We start from the raw sequence: 25,078 nt of genomic DNA, 5'->3' as shown, positions 1-25,078 counted from the left end.
GACTGCTACACGATTTACCTAAGTATTTCAATAACAGGCTGCATTACAGCAATATGCTAGGCATATTGGTGTAATGCAGATGTTTAGGGCGCACACACTCTGTATGCTCCGTGAACCTCTTAATACAACATCAGCATCAATACAAAAGATGTCCCAATGTATTCATAATTAGGCTACGTGAATTGATTTGTGTAGTTTTCAACATTTGGCTTATAGCCAGGCCTTAACTTTAGGTGTCTTACTGTATGTTAATTTCTTACATTGTCTATCTGTTGACAGATGGTGTCACAAACTATAGCTGTGGCAGTTGCCACGGCGGCACTCGGCCTGCTGATTGGTGGTCTGATTGGTCACTTCGGCACTGAGACCGTCTCGGACAGCGACAAAGAGAAGATCAGGTCAGTGCGAGGGTCACTCTGATTGCTTAAACCCATTTTATTTATTTATATATATACAAAAAGGTACATTGGGATTGTGAGGATACATAGCATGGTGTTTACATTCTTGTAAAGCCACTAGTACGCGCAGCGTTTCGGGCAGGTCCTTAATCTAAGAAACTTATAAGTAGGTAAATACTTGCAAAATTTTGTTTTTATATTATTAGTTAATTGTTGACTCTACACCCATTAGTCTATCAGATGGTGGAGGAATGGTCTTGTTGGTAAGCAGGTGACGCAGGATCAAGTATTTCTACATTTCTTGAAAAATTTAATATATAATTACTTATATATTCAGATTTTTTTATGTTTAAGCGCTTTCTTCTGTCTCAGACGGGCACTTTAATATTTATTTTTCCTTCATCACGTTCACTACCACCAATGCCAAAGAATCAGTGCTCATTGAGTATTTTGTATGTGGTGATCATGTATTCCCAATTTTCTTTAGCGTTCCATGTTTTGATGTTTATTACTTCTTAGACTTTCCCCACAATTCACGTTTATCAGCTTTTGAGACTTGTTGAGCACGTGTATGTGTGTGTTTTCTCGTTTTGCTTGCAAGTTCGAGATGTTAGCTCTTGGACCCCGCCTTTCTAACCGTCGGTTGTCTAATGTGCTAACTTCCAACCTATTTTCTTCTATCATATCTACTACACATATAATTCTCTCTTACACACCAGGCAGCTGCAAGACAGCTGCAGTTCCTTAGCAGCTGTCTAACTCCCAGGTACCTATTTACTGCTAGGTAACAGGGGCAACAGGGTGAAAGAAATTCTACCCATTTGTTTCTGCCTCCACCGGGGATCGAACCCGGAACCTCAGGAATAGCATCCGAAGCGTTGTCCACTCAGCTGTCAGGTCCCTGTGTGTGTGTGTGTGTGTGTGTGTGTGTGTGTGTGTGTGTGTGTGTGTGTGTGTGTGTGTGTGTGTGTGTGTTGTGTACATTCATCTAATTGTTGCCTGCGGGGGTTGAGCTTGCTTCATGAATACACCTGTTGGCAGGTGCCACTGCTTTCAGTCATTCGTAATCAGTTACGAGTTTGAATTTGAAGTATGTAGTTTCCTCAGCTAAGACTGAGGTGGTGGGATGGCTGGCTATTATAGTGGAAAGATTAGTAATTAACTGATAACAACAGGCTGATCAACAGTATCATGGTATGGTGGATTCTTCATTCATTTCCTTCATTCGGTGCCTCTATTTAGATCCGCCACCAGGCCGGGGATTCAATAGTTACGGGACCAAAGATGGTTTGAAAATCTGCGGAGGTTATTAGCCCGGTGATCACTAGTTCAGTGTGTGTGTGTGTGTGTGTGTGTGTGTGTGTGTGTGTGTGTGTGTGTGTGTGTGTGTGTGTGTGTGTGTGTGTGTGTGTGTGTGTGTGTGTGTGTGTGTGTGTGTGTGCTCAAGTTCCCTTGTGTGTTTGTAACACACACACATCACTAGTATTACTAGTATTTTAGTAAAATACTAAATAACAGGTGGAATGCATTAGGCAGTGATGTGGTGGAGGCTGACTCCATACAGTTTCAAATGTAGATGTGATAGAGAGGCTGACTCCATACACAGTTTCAAATGTAGATGTGATAGAGCCCAGTAGGCTCAGGAATCTGTACACCAGTTGATTGACAGTTGAGAGGCGGGACTAAAGAGCCAGAGCTCAACCCCAGCAAGCACAACTAGGTGAGTGTACACACACACACACACACACACACACACACACACACTCTCTCTCTCTCTCTCTCTGTATAAATAACGATTACTTATGTTAATATTATTATTAGTAAAAACAGTAATCTAGACAATGTTTTAATAATTATATAAATATTGAAACTTGTATAGCTAATAATATAAAAGCAATTATATCTAGAGTAACAATAATTTTAATATAGATAATGAATTCTAATATGTCTACAATTAGGCAAAAGTAAGATAGTTAAATCAAAGTTTCCAATAATGATTTATTTTAAACGTTGATGTCAAATTACTCATAGAATATGTCAATAATTCTAACAACTAAATATTAAATAACAAATACTAAATATTGGCCAATATTTAAAAATACTAAATATTGGTCAATATTTATGTGTATCAAATCATGTTAGTAACCAGTATATCATGTTTGAACTTACAGCGTGATGGGCAGACTGGTGACGGATAGATGGAAGTCTGAGGAGAACATTAATAAGAGGATTATTGACCTGGTCAGCACAGATAACCTCAGAAACAACCTCATGTGAGTATTCTTGTGGTTGTATGATGGGGGGGGGGTGTATATTGACCCTGTGGATGTGTATATATATACTGCTCGTTGTGTATGTTAATGAAAATACATTTTGTAAGTAAATTATGTAAGGATGTGCAATAACAGTAGTAAATGTACACTAATTGATGGTAAAAATGTACATAACTTATAACGGTAAACAAATGTAAACGAAGTTAGTTAGTTTTAGATTCAGCTACTCAGAACAAAAGTTTCAAGTAGCACGGGCTATGGTGAGCCCGTAGTGAACTTACCTGGCACAGGAGCAAGTTGGGAAGGTATAAATGAACACTGAATGAAGTATAAAGCAAACTATCCATGTGTGTCTGCATGATAGGGTGGGTGGGTGGGTGGGGGGGGGGTGTTTGTCTGACGTCAGCCCCCCCTCTCTCTCACCGTCAGCGCCCCCCCCTCACAGTCAGCCCCCCTCCTCCCTCACAGTCAGCCCCCCTCCTCCCTCACAGTCAGCCCCCCCCCTCACATTCAGCCCACCCCCTTCTCCCCAGTTATTATCCGAGATTACAGTACATGAATAGTGCTATGTAATAATATATCGTTGTAGGATTACATATTCCGTTTCAACTCTCGAAAATAGAATGTTATGTTGTCAGACTTTATACTCCAGTGTTGAGTGTGTTGCCAGTGTTGAGTGTGTTGCCAGTGTTGTGTGTTGCAAGTGTTGTGTACGTTGCAGGGAGCTGACCAAGAGGCCCCACCTGGCCGGCACTGAGAGGGACGACCAGCTCGCTATCATGATACAAGATCGCTTCCTGAAGTTGGGCTTCGACACTGCTGATCTTGTTCCTTATGATGTCCTTCTCTCTCGCCCCAACCACACCAAACCCAACCTGGTGAGTACTCCTCTGGTCCCAACCACACCAACCCCAACCTGGTGAGTACTCCTCTGGTCCCAACCACACCAAACCCAACCTGGTGAGTACTCCTCTGGCCCCAACCACACCAACCCCAACCTGGTGAGTACTCCTCTGGTCCCAACCACACCAACCCCAACCTGGTGAGTACTCCTCTGGCCCCAACCACACCAACCCCAACATGGTGAGTACTCCTCTGGCCCCAACCACACCAACCCCAACCTGGTGAGTACTCCTCTGGTCCCAACCACACCAACCCCAACCTGGTGAGTACTCCTCTGGCCCCAACCACACCAACCCCAACATGGTGAGTACTCCTCTGGCCCCAACCACACCAACCCCAACCTGGTGAGTACTCCTCTGGTCCCAACCACACCAACCCCAACCTGGTGAGTACTCCTCTGGTGCAAGATTCTCTCGGGTTGTGTTACTAATATTTCTCATGTCATTCCATCCTTGCCCCCGTGGAGGGCCTCTGTTTCAAATTCTTTTCAAACCCTGACCCACATGACAAAACCTTTTACTCCTCCAACAGTTCTGAAACGCCTTTTTCCTTGCACACTTTCCTTCACACTCCCGCCCCATTTCCGTCTTCACAGATGGGTCTAGGTCTCCCGACTGTGTACTAGGCTACTCCGTTATATTTCTTGGTCGCATCTATATACCTATATTTTTGTCCCAGTGGCGCAGTGGTAAAACACTCGCCCGGCGCATCACCAGTGTTTTGGTCTGGGCTCGTATCCTGTCAGAGGAGGATGGACTGGGCGCCAATCCTGAACTGCAGCCTCTGTTCACCCAGCAGTGAATGGGTACCTGGTTGTTAAGCGATTTGGTGGGTCGCATTCCAGGGAAAATTAGGATTTAAGTGTCTGCCCGAAACGCTATGCGTGCTAGTGGCTTTAAAAGAATGTAAGAACTCTTACATTGCTTAAGAACTTACGCAAGAGTTCTTACCTGCGTAAGAACTCTTGTATATATAAATAATAGCAAATAATGTGTTTCCTGCCCTCGGAGAGTAGCACTTTCATGACAGAACTTTATGCAATTCTGTATGGTCATCGTCAACTGTTTTCTCACTCGGTTTTCCTTTGTTGTCGTAGTAGACTCTCGCAGTGGCCTCGTGGCTCTGGTGTCATTTAATCCAGTCCATCAGGTGGTAGTCGATATTCAACATTGGCTGTTTCTTATATCCAGTAGATTTGCTGGGTTCCTAGCCATATTGGTGTGTCCTTAAATGAGAGTGCGGACATTGCCGCTAAAGAGGCTATCCGTACTTGTCCCATTCCCACAAAGGTGTTCCTTATTTCAACTTCTACCCAGTTATTCATTCTTGAATCCATGCCCGTTGGCAGGGTTGTTGATCCTGTGTTACTGGTAACAAACTGCGTACTCTTAAGAGTAGTGTGTCCCCGTACAACCCGTTCTCGCAAATTTAATAAGTCAATATTGACTTATTAAATATGTGCATAGGTGACATACTTAACATAATAGATACCCTTAAAAAGATTAATAGAAAACACCGACCGTACCTAACCTTGTTAGTATCTTAAGATAAGCATCTTATTGCTTCGTAATTACAATTATTACCTAACCTATAATAGGTATAGGTTAGGTAATAATTGTAATTACGAAGCAATAAGATGCTTATCTTAAGATACTAACAAGGTTAGGTAAGGTCGGTGTTTTCTATGAATCTTTTTAGGGGTATCTATTATGTTTAGTATATCACCTATGCACGTAGTTAATAAGTCAATATTGACTTTACGAATTTGCGAGAACGGGTTGCCCCGTAACCGGCGGTGGGAAACGGCTCTAGCAAGGTTGTGTATTGGTCATACACGCTTAACTCTCAGGCACTTAATGGAGCGCCGCCCTGCTCCTTAGTGTCCAAACTGCATTGTCCCTCTTACAGTTGTGCATATCCTTGTTGAATGGCCTGACTTCCAGGACGAGCGTGAGTCTTGCTTCCCAACCGTCCGACGCGGTCACTTGTCCCCTCGATAGAATCCTTGGTGAAGCAGAAACCTTTGATATAGTTCTCCTTAGGCGCTTTTGTTCTCGTATTGGCATCCTTGGTGATGTTTAGCGCCTTTTGAATATCCCACATATTTGATGGTGCTACATATTCTCCCCCGGCTTGGTACCATCTTTTGATAATTACTTATAAAGGTGTGATTGTCATATGAGTGTCTGTAGAGGTGCAGTTGTGAGTGTGTTAAGGTACGTGTGTCTTAATAGTGTTCATATTGACTAGGATTTTTCTCAAACATATGGCTTCAAGAAGAGCACAACCGGCGTGTCGGCCCATACTAAGCAGGTGACGGGAGAGAATGCTGCACCTGAGGTCAGTGTGCTTTCATATGTGTTGTTGAACATCTATTTACTACACATTACGGGCTCACTATAGCCCGTGCTACATGGACATGTACTAGGCTATTTACTACACATGACGGGCTCACTATAGCCCGTGCTACATGGACATGTACTGGGCTATTTACTACACATTACGGGCTCACTATAGCCCTTGCTACATGGACATTTCATTTCGAGTAGCTAAACCTAAAAAATATCTATTTACTCCAAATCCAGACATCCTGAAGATTGTCTCAAAATAATATGCAAATAATTGTACACCGAGTTCCACAGAAGACCTAAGACATGAGAGAGAAGGTAAATTACATTAATGAAACTCCAAAACTGTTTAAGAATGAAATGTTGCTAAATTCGAAATTATTTCGCGCCACCTGTCAAACGAAATATCTCGTTGAGCGCAGTGCAAGGGTTAAGACTTCTGTTGCTTCAGAGAAAACGAAGGCTTTATAATGAAGGCACTAACTATGTTGTCCTTCTATAAGGATAGACAAGACAGTTATGTATAATTCATCGTTTAAAATATTGGGCACAAAGACGGGTGACACCTTAAGCATGTTGCAGCTAAAGTGTCATTTTAACATTGTATAACTAACAAAGTTTTGATGATCATGGGACAGCTCATCACTACTGTGAGAGTGTCTCTCAAGATTCTCCCACAGCTGACTGGAATGGCTCATTGCTGTGCACAGTGCACCAATCTTGTGCACAAGGTCCTATCTCTGTTAACCCTGGAGCATACAGCCTGGCATGTTGGGTATCTCCAGAATGCCCACTTAACCAGGAACACTTTCATAATACGGAGGCCGCCGTATGTCCAGGCAGGAAGTAGATACAGGGAGTTAAGCATACTTGCCACCAAAGGGTCAGGGAGTACATCAGTGGTGGAGCGTGAGAGAGAGTAGACGCCAGACCGTCTGACCTCTGGGGTCAACCGGCGCGATGGACAATAACAGCTATGACGTGATCGTGACGTGTTCATGACGTCACTCCTGCTACTGCTCATCGAACGAGCTAATATGATTGGTTCCCGCTCATTTGCTGCAATGCCATTGGTCAAAATGTAATCCCCTTGTGTGTGCCACAAGACGCCCTGAGCTTCAGGCATTCTTGTGAGGGATCTCTAGCAAAGTGGACGTGTTCTGTTCAGTCTACCGGCCAATAGACTGAACACCGTCTATTCCTCACCGTCAAGTTAACTCAGCATCTGAAGATTATACGACACACCCGCCCAGAATCACGGGTTGTGAATATAGTATTCAGAAGCCTAAAGTGACAAATCTCCAGAGCGAAACAGACTGGTATCAGGTAACCCCTGGTGACAAAGATCGTTGTGAGTGACTTAGAGTGAACTAAGGCAGTGCCGCCGCCTAAGTAACCTGTGTGTGACTTTACCACAAGTGTACCTGCATGGTACCACAGCCGCCACTCGTCCCGAGCGTGCACCTCAGTACCCCAGTACCTCTGTACTTCTGTGCCTCGAGCGCCCGCCGCCGCCCTCACACTACTACGTGACGTCACCACCTTGCTCATCACCAGTGCCAGTGGGTGCGCGTGTGTCTGTCTATTAAGCATACAGCCCGGCCTACTGCAAGTACCCTCCGTGTCTACGAGCGAAGCCAGCTGTCAGGCCACCTACGAGTGCTTGTATAAATGTGCCTGAGTGAGTGAGTGAGTAAGGAATGGTACCCTATCTGTAAGTACAAGATTTTGTCATTGTTTTATTGTGTCTGTGTTGATCTGAGGGATCAACCACAGTTCTCACCTTCTCATACCTGTCACAGGTTATAGGTGAATCAACGGTGAATGCGTGTTTATCTGTGTGGTATCACTGCATTTCACTAGTCTGTGAATGTGAGCTTCACATACACCACACAATTAGTTATTGTGATAATATCATTGTGCATGTTATTGCCTGTCCCATTGACAGTGTAGTTGTTGATTTATTGCATATCATCATTACCGAGTATCCGGTTGGAACTCTTGTGATCCCTTTGCATACCGGCAGTTAGGTTGCCGTGTTAATGATTGGCTGTCAACTGTGTAAAGTTAGGTGTTTCTCCACGAGTGGATACGAGTCGTTTAGCCAGACGTCAAGAGTCTCGCTAATACAACCATAGCTTTGCTGACGCGAATCTAAAGTAAATCAAGCACCCTGTGTGTTAGTGGTTAAGTTAGTAAATAAACTACTGTTAAGCTTTATGCGGTGTTTCCGTTGAACCACTTCTGAATACTGCAAACATTACTCAAGCCTTCAGCTCTAAGTGTCTTCAACACCGAGTTGCCTATAAGTCACAAACTATAAATGTGATGAGGACCCTAGGAGTCCCTTAAAGTGTTAAATCATTAAGGAGATTCCAACGATCAACGTGGAGCAGGACCAGGTGAGGCTAGTCTGAGAAGAGACCCTCAAGGACTCTAATTCGACCTTGCTCCCAGGCCCTGTACGGTTGCTCTCGTATTTTCTTTCTGCAAATTCCGACAGCTTCGTGAAGCGTCTGCCACATGTACACTGGCGACGTACGCATTGCAGTCGTGAAAGCAAAAAGAAACACCCCACAACTACTCTGGGGTTCCTGTCTATGGTTTTATCTAAAGTTGTTAAATAAAATTGAAGAGACGACCGCACATCTACTGAGAAGCATACTCTATGTAATAATAATAATAATAATAATTTATTTAGGAACAGTACATACATAGTTGCAGCGTTACAGTACAAACATTGTTAGATTTAAAGATTACCTTGAGGTTACCTTGAGGTGATTCCGGGGCTTAGTGTCCCCGCGGCCCGGTCGTCGACCAGGCCTCCTGGTTGCTGGACTGATCAACCAGGCTGTTAGACGCGGCTGCTCGCAGCCTGACGTATGAGTCACAGCCTGGTTGATCAGGTATCCTTTGGAGGTGCTTATCCAGTTCTCTCTTGAACACTGAGTGGGTCGACCAGTTATGCCCCTTATGTGTAGTGGAAGCGTATTGAACAGTCTCGGGCCTTTGATGTTGATAGAGTTCTCTCTCAGAGTACCTGTTGCACCTCTGCTTTTCAACGGGGGTATTCTACACATCCTGCCATGCCTCCTGGTCTCATGTGATGTTATTTCTGTGTGCAGGTTTGGGACCAGCCCCTCAATTATTTTCCACGTGTAAATTATTATGTATCTCTCCAGCCTGCGCTCAAGGGAGTACAGATTTAGGCTCTTTAGTCGGTCCCAGTAATTTAGATGTTTTACTGAGTGGATTCTAGCAGTAAAGGATCTCTGCACGCTCTCCAGGTCAGCAATTTCTCCAGCTTTGAAAGGGGCTGTCATTGTGCAGCAGTACTCCACTCTAGAGAGCACAAGCGTTTTGAAAAAAATCATCATCGGTATAGCATCTCTAGTGTGGAAAGTTCTTGTTATCCAACCTGTCATTTTTCTTGCAGTTGTGACGGCTACTTTATTGTGTTCTTTAAAGGTAAGGTCTTCCAACATGAGTACACCCAGATCCTTTACATTGCCTTTTCGTTCTATGTTATGATTTGCCTGAGTTTTGTACGTGGTTTCTGTTTTTATATTTTCAATTTTTCCGTAGCGCATAAGCTGGAACTTATCCTCGTTAAACACCATATTATTTTCTGTACCCCATAGAAAGACCTGATCTACATCTGATTGGAGGTTTGCCGTGTCCTCTATGTTGCCAACTCTCATGAAAATCCTAGTGTCATCTGCAAAGGATGATACAGTGCTATAGGTTGTGTTCTGGTCTATGTCCGATATGAGGATGAGAAAAAGTACTGGAAGATGGAGGTTATCTTGAGATGATTTCGGGGCTTTAGTGTCCCCGCGGCCCGGTCCTCGACCAGGCCTCCACCCCCAGGAAGCAGCCCGTGACAGCTGACTAACACCCAGGTACCTATTTTACTGCTAGGTAACAGGGGCATAGGGTGAAAGAAACTCTGTCCATTGTTTCTTGCCGGCGCCTGGGATCGAACCCAGGACCACAGGATCACAAGTCCAGGGTGCTGTCCGCTTGGCCGACCGGCTCGGTAGGAGGTAGGTAGTACATACATTACCTAAAGCCACTAGTACGCATAGCGTTTCGGGTAAGAACATGTACTCTACCCAGCAGCTCAGCCATGATTTGTCAACCCGTACTCTTGATTAGTACATCGTATTTTGACGTATAAATCCCCTTGAGGCCAAAATCCCATGTACTAAAAATCACAGCGGGTCGCAAAATTAACGGGATGTCCCGTTTTCTATTGGTGGGTCTTTGGTTAAGTTAGTTTCGGGCAATTTAGTACATCAGTTTAGTGCTGGTGTGAACGCTGGAGAGGACGGGGGCTGCTTCAGTTCAGAAGAGATGCAGCTGGTCTGTGTGGATTGGACTTTAGTCCTGAGTAACGTTAAGAACCGTCTATAAAGTGTATACTCTATATGAGGTTAGGAACACCTGGAGGAGGTATGGAACAGCGGACATGATAACGATATAAAAGATCATTAGGTAAATTGACCACGCAGACAAAGAAGCAGTGTTCAGATAATAAGCAACAGCGTGAAGGGGCACAAATCAACCAGAGAAGATACCAAGACGACCTTCAGGGGTAAGAGTTGCCAATAAGTGCATTGGAATCGACAAGGAAGTGCTTGATGCCAACTCAATTTGCAAGTTCAGTAGTAAATATAAGAAAATCGAGAGAACAAAAGTCCTCGCTTGAAAATAGTATAGGTACGAATGTTGGGGCTTGGGAGGTGAGGCTCGACCTTGTAAGTTAGACCTTGTACTTACCCTTGCTACCACCTGAGCCGCTGTGAAAGCCGTCTGGTTCTCCTCGTCCTGCTGCAGCCCAGAAATGCCACGGCCAGAGACCTCTGACCTTGATCTTTGTCAAGAGCCTCGCTTTAATAATAATAATTATCCAGTTTGTCGGCGACAGGCAGCCTGTATGTATGTATGTATGTGTATGTACGTATGTATGTATGTATGTATATACATACATATGTGTGTGTATGTATGTATATACATACATACATACACACACGTTAGGCTTGTATCGAGGTACCTTCCCCAAGGTCGAACTATTGACCCTCAACAAGCTGACTAACTCCTGGGTACCTATTTACCGATAGGTGAACAAAGGTATTAGGTGGAAGGGAAATGCGCCCAACCACTTCTGTCCTCGCCTAGGATTCGAACCAGAAATTTCCGACTGCGAGTCGAGAACGAACCAAACCAAACTACACTACTATGTTGCAGCCCCTTCACTTTGAGGTCCCTCACCTTGTTACCGGGCCATGTTGAAGCCTGGTACAAAGTGAGGAGGCACTCTAATCTGTTGTCATAAACGAGGTTGCTTGTCTTATAAGCCTCTTCTATTTTTACGCTTAGCATTAAATGAGAATTTAATATTATCAGTTAATCCAAGTAGAATTAATACAAGATTTACAGTAATCTTTATATTCTTACATAAAACATTGTTAACTTGACTCGTGTTGTTACAGATCACCCTTATTGACGGTGCTGGCAAAGTTGTCTTCACAAGCGCCTACACGGAGACCCTGCTGCAGCAGGATGATGACGACCCGGAGTTCGTCCACGCCTTCAATGCCTTCTCGCCTGCAGGTGGGTGCTGAGGCAGGTGGTGAGTGGGTGCTGGGGCAGGTGGTGAGTGGGTGCTGGGGCAGGTGGTGAGTGGGTGCTGTTGGAAATTTCCAACATAATACAACACTGTTGTATTATTATTAATTATTACTAAATCTACTAATCATTGTAGTAATTAAAATTAACCAAACGTAGAGTTCACATGTACTAATAAGTACATCTGTACAATAAGGCTAGAATTCTTACGTCACTGGACGCCAGTATTGCGTCAGATTCCATTATAATAAACACAACTATATCCAGTGTGTCTGAGAATTGAGTTTGATTCTCTATAAACAACGATGTTCTGTGTGATAATTATTTACAGATAAACTGATCCCCAACTATTGCCAAATAGAGCGTTTATAGTTATAACTGTTATCTGGTAATAAATTTAACGTCACGCGTGAATGCCCTGGAGAGATTTTAATTCATCTCCATTGCTTGTTTACCATCGTAAAATGGGCAAATAATAATATTTAACTCCTCTGAATAATAAACCCGTCCTTATCCAAGCATTTCAATCACAACTGCGAGAAATGATAATATTCATAGTAAATAATTTGTGTATCAAATGCGGGACGCGGAGCGGGGCAGGGGAGACGCCAGTACACGAGGCGACGCGCTCAGAGAGAGACGCCATTACCCAAGCCACCAGGGTAGACGCCACCAAGAGCTCCAGACGAAAGTCGCCACTGTGAGGTGTGAAGAACCTTTGGATACAACAACTTAGCTGGTGTCAGTGTCACTTTATACATTGTGTTGAATTGTTAAGAGATTTAATTTGACATTCAGCCAGGAACCTGTTAAATTTGTTCCGTGTAGCTCAACGTGACCGGCCAGAGAAGCGCGTCAACATCTAGGCTAGGCTCGACACCACGAGTTCGTTACAACGACGCCTGAACCTAGGACGCGAACTTCGGCAAGCCTTAACTTACACAGTGCCCTATTAGCTAAGTACCTTTATTCCCATTTGATGCATCATTTAGGAGGGGGTTATAGCTGGGTAGCTTGTCGTCACGCAGAGCGTCTATAAAAAACCACAGGTTATTATCTGCCTCCATTCTTTGATTTAATTTTCTTGAACATAGATGTCTAGCAGCTTAATCTGTTGCTACTGAATATAATTTGATTTGCAGCGTGTGTGAAGAATTCCCCGAGCTGTCATTTCCCGTGTTAATCTTCTCCCAGTGTTCCATGATGAGTCCAGGAGATTCCGAGGATGAGTCATAACCGATATCTTGGAAATCGTCTTCAAGCTAAGACCCTTTCCGTATTCCTTAAATTCCATTATCTGTAGTATTATTCATGCGGAGCACTGTTTTATGGAGTAACATGTGTTTATTATAATTGTTAATTTCTCATGTTCATAATCTATGTTCTTATTGGTGACCAATATAATGATTCTATAATTGGTCATAGGATTAGATTATTGCATAATGAACTGGTGCACGAACCACACTAGTTCCTGGACATATATGAAGTTCCAGTAATAACCCCCCAATGTAGGTGTTTGAGGCTTTGATTCAGTTAAATTATACAGCCCATTAATTATATAAGTGATCATATTCTCTAGTATTTTATCCATAGTTACTGGTTCATCTAGGAATTTTCTAATGATCATATTTTATTAGTTTCCCTCTTTACTATTAAAGCGGGTGGTCCTTCGTAATTGATTTTCATTACATTAATATTTAAATAAATAGAGTCAAGCCCCAAATGTCCCACATTATGGTCCTTCGAACCGGATAAACATAAATTATAATTATAAATACTAATTATTAATAACTAATCCTTGTGTGATGTAATCTAGACTAACCATTTAATTATTGTGTCTGCCAACAGCGTAACACATAAGTTAGTCTAAGTCACACCAATTCATTGCTACTTTCACCTCATGTACAAGATAGCACTAGTGGGACACAGTTAATTGCCCACAACACTTAGGCCTACACTTCATACTGAAGTAAGAATCTTTAGGTCACCAGGAGCATCAGCTCATAACCTTTCTATGTTTTCACTTGTGTGTGCAAGTGCACCCTTATAAAAACAAAAAAACCAAAAATACAGCACAATTATATTCACCTTTCTGCACCACAATAATCTTTACCAATCTTATTAGGTAGAATTTAGGCTGAGATTGTGCTGAATTTGGTACAAGCACAGACTAAATAAATTTATAGTTCTTAGGTAGGAATTATCACGACTAGACTTTAGCTAGTCAGTAGTGTATGTATTATACTATTTGTGCTGACCCTATCCAGGGTGGGATTAAACTTTCAGATAACTCTGATTGGAGTGTCTCCATAATATTTCTCTTGTACTCATTATTTGTATGTATCTATTTTGTGTATTGCTGGATGATCCCCATTACCTCTAATGGTGATATAGAAGAGCTAACCGGACGAGAACTAATGGTGAAGTTCAGACAATGCACAAAATATCTAGCTACTTGTTGTTAGGTAGGTACATTTAACCTCAAGTGAGGTAGAGTATAAATTAGCCACATTAAATTAGGCTACATTTAATGTTACTTGTCAACCAATGAACAAGTACCCAAGCTTCATTAGTAATACATATACTAATTCCATGAAGTTTGGACCCAAGCCCAACATGGCTACTCCTGAGCAATTAAGGAGAACCTATATTAGCCTTAAAGGTCATTTGACCAGACTAATTAACAAGGCTGAGGGCTTATTTAAGGATACTCCCATTGACTCTTATCACTTAGAGACATCAGTAAGAGTAGCTGATCTGAAATTTGATCTAGTTAAGTCTACAAGTCAGTCTTATCTTACTCTACTGAATACCACAGAAACTGATCCTGATGAAGTAAGTCAAATTGTAGACGATATCTCCCAGTATGAAGATGAGACTCAAGATAAACTTTACATGCTATCTAAACTAGCAAAACAATCTGGATCCAATACCAGTAACACAGGGTCTCAATTCAGTAACCAACTACCAGAGGTTCGTTTACCTACTTTAGACTTACCTACATTTTCAGGATTAGATACAGAAAATTGGGACAATTTTTGGACTTCATTTGAAGTTCACATACACAAGAAACAGTCTCTTGACAAGGTTTCTAAATTCTCATACCTACTTAGTCTTCTCAAAGGAGAGGCTAAAAAGGTCATACATAACCTAACTCTCGATGAGAGTAATTTTGAGGAAGCTATAAAACTTTTGAAGTTGAACTATTGCAACAAAGAGTTAAGTATAGCTGCCGGTCGGCCGAGCGGACAGCACACTGGACTTGTGATCCTGTGGTCCTGGGTTCGATCCCAGGCGCCGGCGAGAAACAATGGGCAGAGTTTCTTTCATCCTATGCCCCTGTTACCTAGCAGTAAATAGGTACCTGGGTGTTAGCCAGCTGTCACGGGCTGCTTCCTGGGGGTGGAGGCCTGGTCGAGGACCGGGCCGCGGGGACACTTAAAAGCCCCGAAATCATCTCAAGATAACCTCTCAAGATAACCCTCTATTACCAATTGCTAGATCTGAATGCACCAAATAGTAGACCAGAGTCACTTCAAAGCTTCAGACTAGAAGTAGAGTCTCTAGTAAAGGCCTTAGGTACTAAAGTTGATATACCAGCTTCAGAATGGTCAATCAAGTTACTTTTGCAGAGGAAATTACCTCGAAATGTCTTAACAGAGCTCTGCTCACACTATAATACCGAGTTTCTCACTCTTGACCAAATATTCGAGGGACTGAGAATAACGGTTAACAGGTTGAAGACTCATGATAAAATTAAACCTGAGTCTAAACCAATTAATACTGACACTTCAGTCAAACCCAAACCGACTTTGAATAAGTCTAGTAAATATAAATCCAAGACTACTCCATCCACTGGGAAAAGAAGTGGAAATGTAGGTACTTATTCGGTGTCTCCTTCTGAGATAACCAATGACTTGTCTACTAAAGAGACTAAGTCAACTAACCAGAGAAGGTGTCTGTTCTGTAATCAAGGACATGCCACTTACCAATGCTCTGTTTATCCTACTTATAATACTAGGATTAAAAGGTTGCAAGAAATACACAAGTGCACCAGGTGCATGGGCTCTCATGATCCCAAAAAATGTGTAGTGCAGCTACGTTCCTGCAACAGATGCAACCAAGGTGTACATCACTACGCCTTATGTAGAAAATCTTCTACACCAACCATGACCACTGGGGAGAATTCCACGAATTCTACCGCAGTGCAATATTGCAAAGTGCATCAAGAAGTAAATGTACTTGCTACTGAGTCAGGCAATAATACCACTCTGCATACAGCTCAACTTAGACTAATAAACCGAAGATCTAGAGTTAACACTAGAGGTCTTTTTGATCAAGGATCACAGAAAACCTTCATTACACAACAGTTAGTAGATAAGTTAAATTTAAAACCTACCAAAAGTGTGAGGTTAAATATTTCTGGTTTCTTGACGAATAGTGGACCTCGTGAATACCAAGTAGTTAAGGTATTAGTGAGACTTGGATCTTCCACTAGTCCAATACAAGCGGTAGTAGTAGATAAACTTCCTACAGACCTACAGGTCACAGGGTTAGCTCGCACTGCGAGACATCTTAAACGAAACCGCATGAGGCTAGCAGATTATAAAATAAATTCTGACTGCCTCACTGATGTTGGAATACTTATAGGCGCGGATCATTATTACAAATTTATAACTGGATGCACCAGACAACACGGAATGAATTTGTTGTCATCTGCTGGAGGCAAATTGCTTACTGGACCGGTGCTTTTCCGACAAAATCCAGCGTCAACAAACCAAGAGTCTAATAACATAATAGTGGCATGACTAGGCTTGGAACAGTCACCCCTACGTTTCAGAGAAATATCTAAAGATATTGAGTCTGATCCACCTGTACATCGTCTGTGGGATTTAGACACTTTAGGTATTATCCCTGAACAACCAAGCCCTGATGATATGTGGACTTACCAGCAATATCTGGATACAGTTGTCTATGAAAATAAACACTACTGGGTAAGACTCCCATGGAGGTTGAATCATCCACAACTTCCAGTTAATTATTTTATGGCAGCCTCACAATTGCAGTCTCAATTAGCACGACTACAGAAGCAGCCAGACAAACTGAACATGTATCATCAATTCATCCAACAACAACTTGACAGTAAATTTATTGAAGTTGTTGATAACGATGACCGAAAATTAGGTCATTATTTACCTCATCATGCTGTGGTGAAAGACTCATTGACAACACCTATTCGTATTGTCTTTAACTGTAGTGCTAAAGTAAAGCCAAGCAGTGTCTTTAAATGAATGTCTCCAAATGGGACCTAGCCTAACACAAAGGCTACATGATGTGCTGTTACGATTTCGCATTGGTATTTTCGCCTATACTGCTGATATCAGCAAAGCTTTCCTCCGAGTAGGTTTGCAGGAGGAAGATTGTAATTACACAAAGTTCCTCTGGATTAAGGACCCACTGGATCCTAACAGTTATATCATCACATATCGTTTTGCCTCAGTATTATTCGGAGCTACGTCCTCACCGTTTCTTTTGCAAGCAACATTAGACACACATTTGAGGAAATCAAATAGCCCTTATAAGGCAGACATTAGCGACAACATGTATGTCGACAATTTCCAGGGAACAACTAATGATCAAACTAATTTGGTAGAAATCTACCATGAGTCTAACCGTGAGCTATTAGGAGCCAATATGCCACTACAGTCATGGGCCTCAAATAATGAATTACTCAACCAGGTAATCGAGAAAGAATTTCCAGGTTATCAGGTACCCAATCAATTAAAGGTTCTAGGTGTGGAATGGAACACCAGTACTGACGAGATGAATGTCAAGTCAGTACAAACCGATAACTCAACCCTTACCATGAGAACATTGCTCTCGTTTGTCAGTCAACCATTTGACCCTTTAGGCTTACTTAGTCCTATATTAATAAGGGGCAAACTCCTAATGCAGGAGTGCTGGCAGAAACATATGGGATGGGATGATCCGTTACCATGTGAGTTACAAGCCAAATGGCAGATACTCTCAACGGATTTTAATCAGTTAGGTGTTTTGAAATTTCCTCGTAATGCTTCAGGACCAAACTTACCCACCAATTTGCACGTTTTCTGCGATGCCTCTGGCAAAGCATATGGCGCTGTAGCCTACTTAGTTAATAGTGCACAATCAATTTTGCTCACATCTAAAGCAAGAGTTGCTCCCATTAAGAAGAGATCTTTACCTCATATGGAGTTGACTGCTTTGCTGGTGGGAGTAAGATTGGCTCATTGCCTGACAAAGACACTCAATAATATCCACTTTGGTGAGATTGTCGTGTGGTCAGACAACGAGGCAGTCTTACAATGGGTATGAAACAACAACAACAAGACTCCCTACGTCAGTAATCGTGTTAGGGAGATTCATGAGTTATCTGCTGGATATAAATTCAGACATGTTCCTACTAAGGACAATCCTGCAGATTATTTATCTCGAGGGTTAACGATAAAACAACTTATCAAGTCTTCACTGTGGTTCAATGGACCTTCATGGCTTGTTGGTGGTCAGTGGCCCAAACAAAAGCCACAAGTCATAGTGACCAATATCACCACTCCCATGAAAGAACCAGAACCTCAACGAATCTTAGCCATTGATCCTCACAATTATTCTAACTTAAGTAAGTTATTAAGAGTAACTGCACATGTGTTTGACTTTCTTGCTAAGATGGGAATTCGACATAAGTTTCCCAATCCTATCCTCTACTGGATCAAACGTGCACAACAAGAGACATATGGAAGCGAATATGAAAATCTTCCGGATAAATTAAACAAGTCTCTAGGTATCTGGTATGATGCCAACACTCATAATATACTAAGATGTGGAGGACGTTTGCTTCATGCAAAAATTGATCTGGACACAAAGAATCCAATTCTTCTACCTCGTCACCACATCATCACTAAACTTCTTGTTTTACATCACCATCAATATGGTACTTTACATGGTGGAGTGTTAGATACTCTCACCGACCTTAGACAAAAGTACTGGCTTCCTCAAGGCCGTCAGACAGTCAAGTCAATAATTAAATTCTGTGTAATCTGTAAAAGATACGATGCTAGAGTATGTCCTTACCCAGGACCTCCACCACTCCCTGAAGAAAGAGTGGTTCATCATCGTCCCTTTGAAACCACTGGTGTTGATTACACAGGAGCCTTACTTCTCACTGGCAACCCAGACAAGATACCAGTGAAAGCATACATTTGTCTCTTTACGTGTGCTACACCCAGAGGCGTACATTTAGAAGTGACTTCAGATATGAGTGCTGAAGCCTTCATCCAGGCCTTCCGCAGATTTGCAGCTCGCAGATTTTGTCCCAAATTAATGATATCGGACAATGGTTCCAATTTTGTGGCAGGAGAAGCCTGTCTGCGACAAGTCTGGAATCACCCAGAAGTACAGTCAGTCCTGCAGAGACGACAATGTCACTGGAAATTTATAGCACCAAGAGCCCCTTGGCAAGGTGGGTTCTATGAGCGAATGATAGGCACAGTCAAGAAGTGTTTAAGAAAAACCTTACACAGACAAAGGGTCAGTTACTCCGAACTCCAAACCATTGTTGTGGAAATCGAGGCGCGAGTCAATAACCACCCATTCACATACCTGTCTGATGATTTCACCCAGAGAGAGCCTCTGAGTCCCTCACACTTGATACATGGAGGTCTACTGAGCCCTCTCATCCCTTTAGCCGAAGAGGACCCCGTAGACCCGTCACATGTAACCAGAGGTGACTTGGTGGAAAGCTACCAGCATCTCTCAAAGGTTATTAACAGGTGGAATGAGGTGTGGACTCGAGAGTACCTCACAGCTCTACGAGAGTACCACTACGGAGCTTCGAGTCCTTACAATAAAGTACAGCTTAAACCAGGGGACCTAGTACTAGTCGACAGTGATGGACCAAGGTCAGAGTGGCCCATAGGCAAAATTGTTGCCATTCATCCAGATCATCAAGGTGTCCTGAGAGTAGGGAAAGTTTTATGCCGAGGCAACACTACTCTAAAAACTTTAGAGAAGCTGGTTCCTCTCGAATTGGCTGAACGAGAGTATCAACCAGAACTAGCTTCCCCAGTAGTTTCCGAGGACAGTAATTCTGATCCTCCGAGCAACCGCCCCACTAGAGCTGCTGCTCAACAATGTAAGCGGAAACTGCAAGCCTATTACAGCTCTGACCAAGAGTAATTCATTTTTATATCCAATTTAGATAACTATGATGATATGGTGGTGTGAAGTCAAGTAACAAACCATTACAAGTCACTATGACCCAGGACATTCTCATCACCGTAGATTCTGTTGTTTGAATTGTGTGATTTAAATCTTTAATTGTTGTATAGGCTATAAATAATATTATTTATCTAGAGTATCTGAGAGTTTGCAGACTTTGAGATTTCGTAACATACACATTACATGTCATAACGACACCAGTCACAGAGTCTAGGGTAAGTTCTTAGTTATTAGCTTTAGGTAATTTATAATAACATGTTCCATTTAACATGAAATCAGCAAGACTTAAGTTTCTTGTATGTCCTTGACAAATACGGGACATTCGTTATGTGTGTACTAACATACTAACCTACTAATATACTAATATTAGTATTAACTTCGGGATGGGTGTGTCAGTACTCCACATTACACTGCGACCCTAGAATTCTCCCCCCGGAGTTATGTTGGAAATTTCCAACATAATACAACACTGTTGTATTATTATTAATTATTACTAAATCTACTAATCATTGTAGTAATTAAAATTAACCAAACGTAGAGTTCACATGTACTAATAATTACATCTGTACAATAAGGCTAGAATTCTTACGTCACTGGACGCCAGTATTGCGTCAGATTCCATTATAATAAACACAACTATATCCAGTGTGTCTGAGAATTGAGTTTGATTCTCTATAAAACAACGGTGTTCTGTGTGATAATTATTTACAGATAAACTGATCCCCAACTATTGCCAAATAGAGCGTTTATAGTTATAACTGTTATCTGGTAATAAATTTAACGTCACGCGTGAATGCCCTGGAGAGATTTTAATTCATCTCCATTGCTTGTTTACCATCGTAAAACGGGCAAATAATAATATTTAACTCCTCTGAATAATATACCCGTCCTTATCCAAGCATTTCAATCACAACTGCGAGAAATGATAATATTCGTAGTAAATAATTTGTGTATCAAATGCGGGACGCGGAGCGGGGCAGGGGAGACGCCAGTACACGAGGCGACGCGCTCAGAGAGAGACACCATTACCCAAGCCACCAGGGTAGACGCCACCAAGAGCTCCAGACGAAAGTCGCCACTGTGAGGTGTGAAGAACCTTTGCAGACAACAACTTAGCTGGTGTCAGTGTCACTTTATACATCGTGTTGAATTGTCAAGAGATTTTTTTTGACATTCAGCCAGGAACCTGTTAAATTTGTTCCGTGTAGCACAACGTGACCGGGCAGAGAAGCGCGTCAACATCTAGGCTAGGCTCGACACCACGTGTTCGTTACAACGACGCCTGAACCTAGGACGCGAACTTCGGCAAGCCTTAACTTACACAGTGCCCTATTAGCTAAGTACCTTTATTCCCATTTGATGCATCATTTAGGAGGGGGTTATAGCTGGGTAGCTTGTTGTCACGCAGAGCGACTATAAAAAACCACAGGTTATTATCTGCCTCCATTCTTTGATTTAATTTTCTTGAACATAGATGTCTAGCAGCTTAATCTGTTGCTACTGAATATAATTTGATTTGCAGCGTGTGTGAAGAATTCCCCGAGCTGTCATTTCCCGTGTTAATCTTCTCCCAGTGTTCCATGATGAGTCCAGGAGATTCCGAGGATGAGTCATAACCGATGTCTTGGAAATCGTCTTCAAGCTAAGACCCTTTCCATATTCCTTATATTCCATTATCTGTAGTATTATTCATGCGGAGCACTGTTTTATGGATTAACATGTGTTTATTATAATTGTTAATTTCTCATGTTCATAATCTATGTTCTTATTGGTGACCAATATAATGATTCTATAATTGGTCATAGGATTAGATTATTGCATAATGAACTGGTGCACGAACCACACTAGTTCCTGGACATATATGAAGTTCCAGTAATAATCCCCCAATGTAGGTGTTTGAGGCTTTGATTCAGTTAAATTATACAGCCCATTAATTATATAAGTGATCATATTCTCTAGTATTTTATCCATAGTTACTGGTTCATCTAGGAATTTTCTAATGATCATATTTTATTAGTTTCCCTCTTTACTATAAAAGCGGGTGGTCCTTCGTAATTGATTTTCATTGCATTAATATTTAAATAAATAGAGTCAAGCCCCAAATGTCCCACAGGTGCTGGGGCAGGTGGTGAGTGGGTGCTGGTGCAGGTGGTGAGTGGGTGCTGGGGCAGCTGGTGAGTGGGTGCTGGGGCAGCTGGTTATTGTGTTTATATTCAGAATGAAAACATTATGATATAGACTTTCACTAGGTATAAATTGTAATATAAAAGCCGTCTTGCTCAGTAAGAGTAGAGTGGTTGAGAGAGAGAAGTGTTAAGATATGGTGGTGAGCCTCTGGCCTTTCCCCCAGGGGACGTGGAGTCTGAGGCCGGGCGAGGCGTCGTGTACGCTAACTACGCCAGGGTTGAGGACTTCGACACGCTGGAGAAGCTCAACGTCAACGTCTCTGGCTGCATCGTCATCGCTCGCTATGTCAAGATCTTCAGAGGCAACAAGGTCAGTGTTGAAATCATACTTAATGATATTTTCGGTATATTGAAGTTCTCTTAACAATGTCATTTAGTAATTCCATGAAATTTAGTTTTTTGACATCTTTCCTAAAGGTTGCATTCTTGATGTTAATCAGGTACAAATTTCCAAAGGATGGTTGACTAGTGTTGAGGTTAATGCAGACTAACCTCTGGAGGGTTATTTTATGCCTCTACAATAGCCTAATGACCATCTAGCAACTATACGTTAGGCCTAAATGTCGTTCAAGAATAACGAAAACTGTATATATTATACACACACGGAGTAGCTTGGAACACCTTTCTGTGTACCGAAGGTTTCCGACCCCTAGCACCTATATCTTTAATAACTTTCATTGGTACTTAGCAGATGTTTCAGGTCAACCAGTGTGTTCCCCTACCTATCAACCAACTCGTCCTGTGTACAGCAACACCCGAGTCATCTGCAACCTGAACTAATACACGTCTTCACCCCACTCAGCTGCTACACGCCCAGGAGCGAGGAGCCAAGGGCTTGATCCTGTTCTCGGACCCCGAGGATGTGGCCCTGGAGGGCGTGGAGCCCGAGAAGGTGTACCCCAACACCTGGTGGCTCCCTGGCACCGGCATGCAGAGAGGAACCACTTATATGGGCAGCGGTGACCCTCTCACTCCCTCCTGGCCTTCTACAGGTAGGTCTCTGGTGTCTGACTCTTTAACTTTCTATCGGGGGCCAGTCTTCCTGTCTTTCAGTGAGTCTATTGTAAATCAGATTTAATAATAATAACTTACTAATCTTTGCCATCATTATGAACCATTTTCACCACCATCATGAGCCATCTTTACCCTCATCATGAACCATCTTCACCACCATTATTTTTATTAACATCATGATTGACAAAAAATAATTGCAATTTTGCCTAATCTGAGAAATACAATTAGGTCTTATTAGAGTGAGGATAATGCTGGTATTCACTGTCACGCAGGACAGAGGATCATACACAAGATAATAGGATTAAACTGTAGGCTGAAGCACACACATTATATATATATATATAATATATATATATATATATATATATATATATATATATATATATATATATATATATATATATATATATATATATATAATATATATATAATATATATATAATATAATATAATGGTTACAATCAACTACATTAGCCTGTATACACGCTTCAATTTACAAATATGTATATACAACTTTCTATTGTGCACTGCCACACAAGGGCAGGGATGGGTTCATAACAGATGCAGCTTAAAAATAATATAAATAAAATTGTTCTTCAGTCTTTAAAATGGACAAGCAAATTTTGGATAAATTGTTAGGATGTCGTCCAGTACACCAGTATTCAATGAAATAGTTACACAGTTGGTGGTACAATAGGCCAGGAGGTCTAAAATCTTTTACGGTTTCACATTCAACAATATAGTGTCCTAGTGAATGCATTAAGGGTTTGTTACAGAGTTTACAATCTGAATATTCTGATATAGTGGCTCAGTCTCACTAACCTGCCAGATGTGTCTATAGCCAAGGCGAATTCGCGCAATGACTGCATCACATTGCCTGGTCCAGTTACTGTGCTGACCATACAAATACCTATTATTACAAAAGTTGTCATAACTTTTAATACTGCAGCTTTCAGGTCTCTGGGCATTTCTTAATTTTGAATCTGAAGTAATTTCTCTAACTTGTATGTTTCTAATTGCATTAGACCACCATCATCACGAACAACCATGAACAACATAGTGGTAAGTCCTCACCAGAGTAACCATGGTGTCTCGCCCACAGCTCACGCCTACAGACTGAAGGAAGAGGACGCCAACCTGGCCAAAATCCCCTGCCAGCCCATAGGCTACGACAACGCCCGAGCTATTATGGAGTAAGTCTGGGCTTGACTCGTGGGAAAGGTGTTGTAGTTAGATGAAATATGAGTTTGAAAGGAGCTGGAGGAGATTGATAAGGATGAATGAGTGTTGAAGATGAATGAGTGATGAAGTGATTGAATGTGTATGAGGGGTTGATGGATCAACTGAATTGTGTTTTTTGTTTTATACTGCGAAAAAAAATGCAGCAACATACGATGTGTTTTGCTCCAAAATATGTTTATTTATGTGCTTGTTAATTTAATTTAAGAAAGTGCTATTAGAGTTGAAGAATCTTCAAGAAACGAGAGTTTAGGTAGTTATCTTGTTAGGCGATCTCTTATTCTTGAGTTATCTTGAGGTTATCTTGAGATGATTTCGGGGCTTTTTTTTTTTTTTTAGTGTCCCCGCGGCCCGGTCCTCGACCAGGCCTCCACCCCTAGGAAGCAGCCCGTGACAGCTGACTAACTCCCAGGTACCTATTTACTGCTAGGTAACAGGGGCATTCAGGGTGAAAGAAACTTTGCCCATTTGTTTCTGCCTCGTGCGGGAATCGAACCCGCGCCACAGAATTACGAGTCCTGCGCGCTATCCACCAGGCTACGAGGCCCCTGGTGGGAACTTTATTACTTACACTTTAGTACTTGTTGGAATAAGGTTAATTTAATTGTTCGCAATACTTGCACTATTTTACGTCTGGTAATGTTGATCTCACTGTTGCAAGCATAAATGTACATAGGCAGGCTGGTCGTATTGTTTTTCGCTGCTCGTCCATTGTTATTGTCTGTACTGAAGGTGAACGGATTGCGCCCTTGATCATGTTTACGCCAGGCACCTGATAGGGATGTGTTCTCGCGAGAATAGTTGTTTACAAACTCGTTTTATAGTTCTCGGTA

General features: G+C 42.0%; 1 protein-coding gene across 1 annotated transcript in view; it reads left to right on the top strand.

Moving 5' to 3' along the window:
• The first annotated feature begins 274 nt into the window (after window positions 1–274).
• Window positions 275–25,078, top strand: part of LOC123752098 (N-acetylated-alpha-linked acidic dipeptidase 2-like) — a 62,910-nt gene continuing 38,106 nt past the window's right edge. Inside the window, exons 1-7 of the mRNA XM_069309682.1 lie at window positions 275–398; window positions 2,570–2,671; window positions 3,393–3,549; window positions 11,418–11,538; window positions 22,157–22,302; window positions 22,795–22,984; window positions 24,109–24,199. Of these exons, the coding sequence (XP_069165783.1) occupies window positions 280–398; window positions 2,570–2,671; window positions 3,393–3,549; window positions 11,418–11,538; window positions 22,157–22,302; window positions 22,795–22,984; window positions 24,109–24,199 (926 nt within the window). The 5' untranslated portion in view covers window positions 275–279. The remainder of the gene's footprint in view (window positions 399–2,569; window positions 2,672–3,392; window positions 3,550–11,417; window positions 11,539–22,156; window positions 22,303–22,794; window positions 22,985–24,108; window positions 24,200–25,078) is intronic.

The sequence above is a fragment of the Procambarus clarkii genome, chromosome 65, assembly GCF_040958095.1.
Source record: "Procambarus clarkii isolate CNS0578487 chromosome 65, FALCON_Pclarkii_2.0, whole genome shotgun sequence".
Taxonomy (NCBI): domain Eukaryota; kingdom Metazoa; phylum Arthropoda; class Malacostraca; order Decapoda; family Cambaridae; genus Procambarus; species Procambarus clarkii.
The sequence above is the reverse complement of the archived record's forward strand: the minus strand, read 5'-3'. Positions and strand labels throughout refer to the sequence as shown.